The following is an 11,460-nucleotide window of genomic DNA, read 5'->3' on the forward strand; positions in this document are numbered from 1 at the left end:
TTTAAAAATTGAATCCAACTTTTGGTCTGATTGTTAATTTAAAATGATTCAATCTGCCTCAACTCTTCAAATAATTTTTTCGATTTAATCAATGTCTGGCCGATCTGACTTTCTGTTCCGGTTTTTAATTATTGGTTGTAATGTGCAGAGGAATCTTTTTGTCATTTACTTAAAAGAAAACGTATATATTTTTAATTATTTTATTTGCTTTTTAAGAAAAGTCAATGAAAGTGCCCCGGATTGTTTACGGTCACCGATGTACCTCGCTAGTCGCTACTCATTAGTAGTCTAGGACATGCTTCAGATTACTCCTCCACTTTTTTTTTTTTTAATAAGTCATTAGTATTAACTTTATCAATATTCATATTAAAAAAACAAAAAAAAACAAAAGTATATAAACTTTTAAATATATCTTTATATAATAAATTTTAAAAATAACATCATATTATTTTTTATCATAAAAGATAATTTTAAAAATATATTTTAAATATTACCTAAAAAATCATAATGTGATTTGTAAATGGGATCAAGTAAATCTTCTAGAATGTATTTTATAAATGAAGCTGAAAGGAGTACTTGCTTTCCTCAACTTTTTCGGTCCTTTTTTCAATAGTTAATGTTTTTATTTTTTTTATTTTTTTCCCCTGACCAAATCTTCCAAATCTATAAATCATATTTTAGAAGGTTTATTTACTTTTATTTATAAATTACGTTGTGACTTTTTAGGTAATATTTAAAAAATATTTTTAAAATTACACTTTATGAGAGTAAAATATAATGTAACATTACTTTTTTTATTTGTTATATAAGGATATATTTGAAATTCTACATACTTTTATTTCTTATATTTTTTTTTGCATTAGTATTGATGAGATTGGTAAAAATAACTTGTAAAAAGAATGTGGGAATATGATTACAGCATGCTGATTTCTAAAATGAGATTTAAAATATTTAAATTTAATTAAAATAGTCATAATTTATATTTTTAAATCTTGAATCAGAATTCTGGCAAAAAAAATATTAAATTAGAATTATTTTAAAAAATTAATGATGAAAAGTTTATGCTAACCCGTTGTTACAGTAAACTGGATCCCACATGAATTTCTTTTAATTTTTAAAGAATATTAAGCATTTAATTAAATTCAAATATCATGCAATGCACATGTAACAGGCCAGTTTTTTATAATATAAAAAGAAAATTAAAATTAAAGCTAAGCGATCGTAACTTGAAAGAGTTTAGAGTCAGATAACTTGATTATTTTCTGCTATTGCTTTCTATCTAATCTTTTTCTTGTCTGAAAGATTTTCAAAAGGGTGAAAAGAGAGTTGGAATAATTGAAACTGGGGAATCGGTGACATCGATGTTATATCTTTTTTTTTTTTTTTTTAAATGAGAGTCGTGATATTATGGACTTATATATATATATAAGAATAAATAATTTTTCAATACAACTTGACTCCAAAAAAGAATAACCGATAACGTAACCAGAACAAATGGCTCGACAATTCATGTATAGCCTATTTGTGTGGTGGCCCTTGAGAATCTTTCATACTTTGAAACGTGTTATCATGAGGACCTCTCAGTGATGGAAGGCCAATGATAAGGGGTTCATCTGTAATGCTCATTAGTATCACTCTTCATATAATTTAGACCGTTTAGAATTAATTTAAATGATGAAAATTTAAATTTTTTATTTATTAAAATAAAAATTATAAAATTTTTATAAATTTATTATTACAAACTGGGTCAGTTTAGATTTAATTTTGATGATTTAAATTTAATATTAAAAAATTTATAATTGTTAAAAATTAATTATTCAGATTTACTTTAGTTGGTTTAGATATAAAATTTTTAATTTACATTTTTTAATTTTTTTTAAAAGGCCCAATTAGAATATTATCTTTATTTTTAATATTGTATTTATCAAATAAAAATTTATAAAAATTGTAAATGAATTTAGACTATCTAGAATACACCTGAATAGAAAATTTATGAAAATTATTAAAAAATTTAATATTAAATTAGACCATCTAAATTAAATATGTACCATGCAAATTAGTAATAAACATATTTTTAAATTTTTTTAAATAAATTTCCATTTTACTAAAATAAAAATAAAAAATTTTAAATCTAGACCATCTAATTAAAATCTGTACAAGAAGTGATGAGCACTTGATAACCACTGAAGACGGACCATGACAAGGCTTCCTCTTCATGCAAGTGGCGGAGAATGAATACCTGCCTATATAATTCCGTCTGTACTTTAACTACTTTCCCCCACAACTCACACAATTAAATGCTTACACTCATTATTATTATTATTATTATTATTATTATTATTGTTATTATTAAATTTGTAAACTGTAATCTCACTTTTCCACAGGCGCCATAGCCTATATGAATCCATTTTTTTTGGGCCTCCGTAGGTGTTGCTGAAGCTTTGATATGGGTTTTATGCCGATCCAACACCTTTCATGTCACTCATTTGATTGGAACAATAATGGAAGGTAGAAGACAAACAATGATAAGACCAATTAATTACAAGTTCAAACATCGGCACACGCCAACATTAATTGTTTCCTATATATATATATATATTAATAATTATTGTAACTTTTGGAGAGAATCAGCATTATATACTGTGCACGTCATCACTGCACAATGATCTATATGTACACCATAACCACATGATAGTGTTCAAGATCATATCCTTTGCTTTCCTTTCTCTCTTTCTTTCTTCAGCTCAATCGGTTGGAGAGAAGTTAAGCTACAAAACAAGGTGAGTTTCTCTCTCTCTCTATATATATATATCATAACTTGTTGCTTTATTGACAACCGTAATATTACAGATGAATTCCTCAAGTGTGCTGGAAACGGAAAAGAGGGAAGAAGAAGGAGAAGAAATGGAGGGAGAGAATGATAAAGGTGTGGGACTTGGAGGTGAGCCTCAGAGGATTCAGCCATGGACACAGCAAATAACAGTAAGAGGAGTGTTGGTGAGCGTGGTGATTGGGATTATGTACAGCATAATAGCTATGAAGCTGAATCTCACAACTGGACTGGTTCCGAATCTCAATGTCTCTGCTGCTCTTCTGGCTTTCGTCTTCATGACAAGCTGGACCAAAGTTCTCCACAAGGCTGGCTTTGTTTCTAAGCCTTTTACTCGTCAAGAAAACACAATCATACAGACTTGTGCTGTCGCATGCTATAGCATTTCTGTCGGAGGTCCCACTTATTACCTCTTCTTCTTCTTCCTCCATTTCTGTTTGGTTCCATATATGTATATATATGCCCGTGTGTGTGTGTTTTGGTGTTGCAGGAGGATTTGCTTCTTATTTGCTGGGGTTAAACAGGAAGACATACGAGTTGTCAGGAGGAGGAGGAACAGAGGGAAACAATTCAAGAAGTATCAAAGAACCTGGATTTGGCTGGATGACAGGATATCTTTTTGTTGTTTGCTTTGTTGGTCTCTTTGTCTTGATTCCACTCAGAAAGGTATTGTTTTACTAGTTTTTTAAGAATATTGATTTGTATCTTAGTTCATAAGGAATTAGATAATAATTAATAAGCTCCGAAGTTCACTTCAAAAGCTTGTCACCCTAAGTAAAGTGTGTATGATATGTGAATGACACAAGCTCAATGAATACATGGTAATTCTTATATGTGGTGTTAGATTATCTATATGTATAAGTCATGCCCGAATGAATTAGCCTATTATTACCACTGATGCATTTTTACTAGTAGTGAAAATGCAATTTTAACAGTAGCAAAAATTAGCTTTGTGCACTAGTAACTTCAGAATTAAGTTGGTGTGGCTAAGAAAGAGAACTGCATTTTTACTGTGTAGATCATGATAGTTGACCTCAAATTAACATATCCAAGTGGCCTAGCAACAGCAGTTCTCATCAATGGTTTTCATACCCAAGGGGACAAGATGGCCAAGTACGTACACATCGATCCATTTACTAAGACTTTGTTCATTTGAAATAAATTAAAACTATGGAGACTTGGCCCTTTGTGTGTGAGTGAGAGAGAGAGAGAGAGAGAACTTGTTTGAAAAATGAACAGAGCTAGTTTCCAAGTTTTTTGGAGAACCAGACTCAAATTACCAATTTATAGAGAAAGTGACAAAATATGTATTATGTAACATCGCAGGAACCAAGTGCGTGGGTTCATGAAGTACTTTTCCATCAGTTTCTTGTGGGGTTTCTTTAAGTGGTTCTTCTCAGGGATAGATGAATGTGGATTTGAACAATTTCCAACATTTGGACTCCAAGCATGGAAGCAAACGTATGACTTTTCAACCGACAACCATTAATTGTATTTGTTTGTGATGGAGACTTAACAGAATGAAATATCAAATCTCATATTGAGTAGTAATAATATGAAATGCTCATTGGAACATATATTTAAATGGGTTGGTTCTCTTACCTCAATAGCAAACTTTTGGGATAGGATTCTCTATCTTGTTTGGGTGCCTACTTGGTATCCTTTACTATCAAGTCTCTATCAATTTGCTTACTAGTTGTGTATACATAATAAGTGCATGATGATGAATATATATATATTGCAGATTTTATTTCGATTTTAGCATGACTTATGTGGGAGCAGGGATGATTTGTTCACACATAGTGAATTTGTCTCTGCTTCTCGGTGCTGTGCTCTCTTTTGGTGTGATGTGGCCGCTTATTGATAGGCTTAAAGGAGATTGGTTCCCTCCAACTTCTGAAGAAAGCAATATGAAGGGTTTATATGGCTATAAGGTTGGTTAATTCCCTTCACATGATTACGATCCTAAAGTACATTTTAAGATAGCTTTGATTTTCCATTTACTCGTTTAAGTATTCATTTTCAGGTTTTCTTATCAGTTGCTTTAATCCTCGGTGATGGCATGTATAATTTCATCAAGATACTAATTTCCACCATCCTTAGCATGCTTGATAGAATGAAGAGAAAGAACCTTCAAAACTGTAAGTGTAAGAGCATGCATTAAAAATTGAGTTGGAACTTGCAATGGGTAAATGACAATTGCCCCTAAATTAAAGTTTGGTATCCTAAACTCGTTTTTGGTGTAATATTCCTTTTCCACTTTTGAAAATAGTGCAATATTGCTCCTATTGTTAATAAATGTTAACTTTGACCATTAGTTGACCAAAATTTACAAAAAAAGACCTAAAAAATTATAAAAAGGGACCAAGAAATTTGCTTGGTCCATATCTATAATTTTTGGATCATTATTTATAATATTTTAGTTATTTTGGTAATTTTTGAGATTATTTTCTATAATTTTTTGGTTAACTAAGGCTCAAAGTTAACTTTTGTTAATAATAGGGGGCAACATTGCACCGTTTTTTCATATGCTTTCAGATTTATAGTTTAAGGGTGAAATTGTCCATTAATCCAACTTGTAATGCAATTTCTTGTTCTCCTAAGTTATTAAGACCATTACAAGAATTGTTAACTAAAATATTTTCTTTTGGGATTCTGGCAGCAACGTTGAATAATATTGAAGGTCAGAAGAATTTAAAAGGGAACTTGAAACAGAATGAAATCTTCCTGAGGGATAACATTCCCATTTGGATTGGAACTATCGGATACGTTATATTCTGTGTCGTGTCCATAGTGATAATCCCTCACATGTTTCCACAACTAAAATGGTACTATGTAGTGTTGGCTTACATATTTGCTCCTTCTTTAGCATTCTGCAACGCATATGGGTCAGGTTTGACAGACATGAACATGGCATATAATTATGGTAAAGTTGCACTGTTCGTGCTTGCTGCTTCAAGTGGAAAACAAAATGGTTTAGTTGCAGGACTCATAGGTTGTGGTCTCATTAAATCTGTAGTTTCTGTCTCATGCATTCTCATGCAAGATTTCAAAACTGCACATTACACTTATACATCTCCAAAGGCAATGTTCATGTCTCAAGTGATTGGTACTGCATTAGGGTGTGTAACAGCTCCTCTTAGCTTCTTCATGTTCTATAAAGCATTTGATATCGGAAATCCACATGGAGAATTCAAAGCTCCTTATGCTTTGATCTACAGAAACATGGCAGTTATTGGGGTTGAAGGTTTCTCTGCATTACCTCACCATTGCTTGCAACTATGTTATGGGTTCTTTGGTTTTGCAGTATTGATAAACTTGGTTCGGGATCTTACACCAGGGAAGATCGGGAAATGGATGCCAATGCCAATGGTCATGGCTGTGCCATTTTTAGTTGGGGCATACTTTGCAATTGATATGTGTGTAGGGAGTTTGGTTGTGTTTGTGTGGGACAAAGTTAACTCAAAGAAGGCAGAGTTGATGGTTCCTGCAGTTGCTTCTGGACTTATTTGTGGTGAAGGACTTTGGACACTTCCTGCTTCAATTCTTGCTCTTGCAAAAGTTAATCCTCCTATTTGCATGAAATTTTTTGCTTCATAGGATTTGAGGGATCATTTACATACAAATAAGTTAATAATAGTTTAAGCCATCATGTGTTAAAGAAATTTAAAAAATTAGCAGGTGCATACAGGGAAAATGACAAGTAAGGACCTTATAAGAAGATTAATGCCAAATCAAGATTTTTTTAAAGGATTTTGGTACTGAAACATGGGAGAAGGAGTAATAAATTTGGGAACTTTAGTTTTGAAAAGATCCTAACTTGACATAAATTTTCTTGTGAGGTCCTTGTTTGTCATTCTCTCTTGATTATTATAACATCACAATGCAACGGTTTCTCTAGGTTTTCTTGTCTACTTACACAAAAAGCACTAGGAAACATTATAATTATTTTTATAGAAAGAAGCTAAGGTACCTTTTAATTTTATTACACTAGTCATATAATGTGATATAGCAAGATTCTATGAGGAAGAAAAAATAAGAATGTATGTTTCCTGAGCACATTTCTTGTAATGCTAGCCACTTCATTTCTTATGGATACCATGATGAATAGACTAGTAATAATTGATTAATAAACTAAACCATGAATTTTTTTTCTTTTCATTTTCTTATTGTGATTAAGATGGAAAAAAAAATAAACAACTAATGATAGTTTTATAAAACAAGGTTGACCTTGTCATACTTGCTTTCTTAATCCTTACTTAGCAAAGAAAGTTATCAAAATTGTGAGTTTAAATAAATTCATCATGACAAGTGCATCATGGCGAATGATGGCATAGTGAGGGTTAACCATGATGGATGGTCGTGTTAGCCATAATAAATCCTCTATGTGTTATATGCTGTGGTGTATATGACATTGGTCATGGAGGATGTGTACAATTTTGACTTTTAACCTTGTTTTCAAACCTAATTGTATATGTTTCCTATGTGTAAAGTCCCAACTCAATATGAATTTTACCATTTTCAATCACACAATCAACAAACACAAACACAATAATATCAGAATAATAATCCTTTATTTGTTTTCAAATTGCTAGATTTTGACTTCTTGAAACATATATTCAAATAAGAGGACTAACGGAAGAATAAATATATAATTCAAGACTAAAAAGGCATGAATCCTTTCCTATGTAATGGGCCAAGTGCCATGGCATGTGGTACAAAGCAGCGTGCCCTGCCTCTATCTGTGCCATGTACTGTGGTGTGGCACATTATGTGCTATAGCACACTTTCTGTCATATGATAGTTCAACAAGTGAATTTTCACTTTACACCATTTTCATACCCGACATTTGATCGGAGTAATTCAAGCGCCTACACAAAGCTTACAACTTATACTAACTAATGGAACAATTGGACTTGATTTGATAGTTTGATTTGAAAATTAGACATTTGAGTGTAAAAAGTTACTTTTTCTTTTAAAATTATACTTTAAGTACTCAATTCTCATTCCTTGTCCCATTAGACCATTTCAGGCCTTCAACTAAGTCCAAAATGACCATATATATTTGATTGACATCTCATACCAATATAACACATCACTCAAATTGACCTCTCAATACCACATTACACACTTATGGACTTATATAAGGCATACCATATAAACACATATATTTGCTCCATATTTAACCATATGACTCTTACATATGGGGCTATGCCTCACCATATGATTGAGAATTATAAATATACTAAACTCTTTCAAATGAGGCTCCACCTTACTATTTGTGTTAAGTTCTCACATATATACATAATTTACAATCAATTCACATTTAATACACATTCTTACAAGTGGAACAAGTTACACAATGTCATATACTTGCTTAAATGGCATTTAGGCTTACCCATATACCCTTCATTGGGGAACCCTTAACAAGATGCAACATCATACATATACAAGCAAGTTTTCACAACACAATTCATATACACAATCACTTATGCATCCTAGTTGGCAACTTAAATTTCAATAACATATTATACAGTCATTTTACTCAATAGTAGTCATACCAGTATCAAATGAAGCTACTCTTTCCTCACTTCCTTTTTCAACTTTCTTATGCTTTCTTCACCTGTGTACATAAGTAATGGAGTGAGACATACATTCCATTAACTTGAAGGTAACCCCAATTACCGGTTAGTAAACAAAATCATAAACAAGAGATAAAAGTAGTATGTGTTTTAGTAAAAACAATATCATATACATATACAGAAATCTATTCTCATTTATCTCATCATATTCATGCTAATGTATTCCTGGTTCCACCTAGTGGAGTAATCTCCATGCTCAGACCAGGACTTCTAGTCACAAGAAATAGGGCCCATTATACCATTGCTCAGATCAAGTTATCCTCTTTATATGTGGGTGGTCTCCTAGGTCTATCATGTCAGAGTTAAACTTTATGCTCTAGATCATTAAGACTTCCTAGCTTTATACAGAGTAGGACTATGATCCCTTACCTTAGTTTAAGGTAATCTTGTGGATCATTCCATATCCTAGGTCAATTGTGGTGGAGTCAAGCTTTATGCTCTGGATCATCAGGCTTCTCCTAGGTCCATCCTGGTAGAGTCAAGCTCTATGCTCTGGATTATTAATACTTCTTAGACCTCCTCAGAGCAGGGCCCCTTCCTCCTACCATAATTTAGGGTATACTTGTAGATGTAATACATATCAATGCACATGCCACCTCAAATTCATTTCAATCAATATTCACACACCCACATGCATATTTTTTTACAATACTACTACTCTATCAGTTCACAACACAATACATATAGTTATATAAAAATACTTGTAAATAATTTTACAAATAAACAAGTAAAATGTTTACTCCCGTTACCTTTAACCCTTACTGTTAAGGGTTACCAATCATTATGGATTCCTAAGAATATAGATTCCCATGAGCAACATCACAAGTGCTTAACCTACACAATACAATATCCCTCAGTCAATTCTCAACACTTTATATAAGCATTGATTCAGCTAAACTAAATCTCTTAACACACAAAATGGTTTAATTAACATCTTTTAAATTTACAAGTCCATTATCTATAGTCATTAGCCCTATAAGCTATTCAAATGACCATAACAACCTTTTAAGTCATTTATTTTCCTAATTTTCACCATTTTAACCTAACTTTTAGCTATTTTGAGCCTAAATCCTCAAAGCTTAACCATTCAACTTTATACTAGTCATAAAACTCTAATTTTGTATCTGATAGCCCTTTTTAAACCTTTCTTTTAGATTCTAAAATCTTAAAACTCCCTAGTTTGATTTCCTAACCTTTGAAATTCAATGAAATGGGGTAGAAATAAAGTATAGGGTTGTGTATTTCTTACCTAAGAAGTCACTAACCGAAGCAAACTCTTGGCTCTAACAAAGCAATGCCTTAACATAGTTGACTTCCTCCTCCTCTCCATATTTGTTTTCTACACTTCTCCCCTCTAATTTCACGAGCTGATTATATCAGATTTAAGTGATTTCTATACCATGCACCGTGATGCATGCAACTTCCATCACAGTGCGTGGCATAGTGAGGTCAATCTCACTTGTGTTCACGTGTTATATCCTGAACTGCCATTCTACCCTTCAATCCTATTAACATAACATTTAACCAACACCAATTATTAACTCAACATTCAAACCACGATCACTCTACTAATTACTAATTTACCCTTGATTAGCAACTAGTTTTCTCGGATTGAAATTTAGGCTTGATTTATAAGGGTTTAAATAACCTTTAAACTTGGTTTTTGAAATAAAATCATTTTTGAGATTCCAATTTTGAAAGAGATTTTGTACTTAGCCTTTATCTTAGTTATTTCAACTAAGATCAATCTTTTCTATCATGCTATGTGTTTTAATTATTTCGGTAATGTTAAATTAATGGCTAAGGATATGGGTTAATTGGAAGAGTATTACACATACTTGTGTAATACTCCAAAATGCTTTGTGTTCCATTTCCATTGGCAAGTGGTATTGTTTACCAAAAATAAGCCAAAATAGAGATATTCCAATTAGCTTTTTTAGAGTATCTGATAAGCCTAAATAGCTTCCTCTAGTTTAGTGCTCTAATCTATCCTTAAAGTATTAACCATCTTTTGTAAGATTACTTTGATTTTCATAGAAATTTCTATCAAATCATTAGTATGAGGGTGATAAGGAGTTGATGTTCTAGGTTGCACCCCATATTTTGCAAGTAGAGTACAAATGGTAGCATTGCAAAAATAGGAACCTTTATCACTTAATATAGCTCGAAGAATTCCAAACCTACAAAAGATATGATAGTTGAAAAATTTTGGCAAGAACTTTAGAATCAACTCAAGCAGGCATGTCTTCAATCAATTTAATAACATAATCTACAACAAATATATATATATATATATATATATAAGCAAATCAAAAAGAGGGTGGAAAAGGGCCCATGAAATAATTTCTCAAATATAAAATAGTTTACAAAACATAATAGGTACATGAGGCATTTCAAGTCTTTTTCCCAAATTGCCAAACTTTAATATTTGTCATAGTTATTACAAAATAGACAAAAATCTTTAAAAAGTGTTGGCTAGTAAAATTCATAATCTAGGATTTTTTGAGCCATGCTATGGATATTGAAATGGCCTCCACAAGCATATGAATGAGCATATAGCAAAATAAAATCAACCTCATCATTGGGAATACAACATCTTAAGATATTGTCACTAAACAATCACAAAAAATGAGGTTTATCTCAAACATAATACTTACACTTTTTTTTTATTTTATCAACATGAAACTTAGATAAATGAGAAGGAATAATATCAGCAGCTAGATAGTTTACAATATTAGCAAACTAGGGAGCAATATGCACAATAAATAGACTATCAACCTGAAATGTATCACAAGGAGATAAATGAGAAGTAGAAACATCATCATGGGCCTAAGAATCTTATGGAACTTGAATCAAGTAATATGCAACAACATTAGATGCACCACTCCTATCCCTTACATCTAAATCAAATTCTTGCAACAAGATGATCTACTGAAGTAATCTAGGTTTAGATTAAACCTTTTAAAATAGAAATTTTATGGCAGCATG

At 31.7% G+C, this 11,460-nt stretch overlaps 1 protein-coding gene across 1 annotated transcript; it reads left to right on the forward strand.

Annotated features, from left to right (window-relative positions):
• Positions 1–2,621: 2,621 nt before the first annotated feature.
• On the forward strand, positions 2,622–6,889 carry LOC129311218 (metal-nicotianamine transporter YSL1). The gene is made up of 8 exons (XM_054953348.1): positions 2,622–2,780; positions 2,851–3,226; positions 3,321–3,496; positions 3,849–3,943; positions 4,157–4,291; positions 4,575–4,764; positions 4,857–4,971; positions 5,493–6,889. The coding sequence occupies exons 2-8, from the start codon at positions 2,851–2,853 to the stop codon at positions 6,428–6,430; spliced, it is 2,025 nt and encodes a 674-aa protein (XP_054809323.1). The 5' UTR covers positions 2,622–2,780; the 3' UTR covers positions 6,431–6,889.
• Positions 6,890–11,460: the final 4,571 nt, after the last annotated feature.

Source organism: Prosopis cineraria, unplaced genomic scaffold (assembly GCF_029017545.1).
Source record: "Prosopis cineraria cultivar Desert tree isolate PC_DT_omini unplaced genomic scaffold, ASM2901754v1 PC5, whole genome shotgun sequence".
NCBI lineage: Eukaryota > Viridiplantae > Streptophyta > Magnoliopsida > Fabales > Fabaceae > Prosopis > Prosopis cineraria.

Excerpts from the sequence above, each read along its gene's own strand:
- LOC129311218 (XM_054953348.1), top strand. The coding sequence starts at position 2,851 with ATGAATTCCTCAAGTGTGCTGGAAACGGAAAAGAGGGAAGAAGAAGGA. Across the intron at positions 4,292-4,574 it reads CTCCAAGCATGGAAGCAAAC|ATTTTATTTCGATTTTAGCA; the intron begins GTATGACTTTTC and ends TATATATTGCAG. Across the intron at positions 4,972-5,492 it reads GAGAAAGAACCTTCAAAACT|CAACGTTGAATAATATTGAA; the intron begins GTAAGTGTAAGA and ends GGATTCTGGCAG.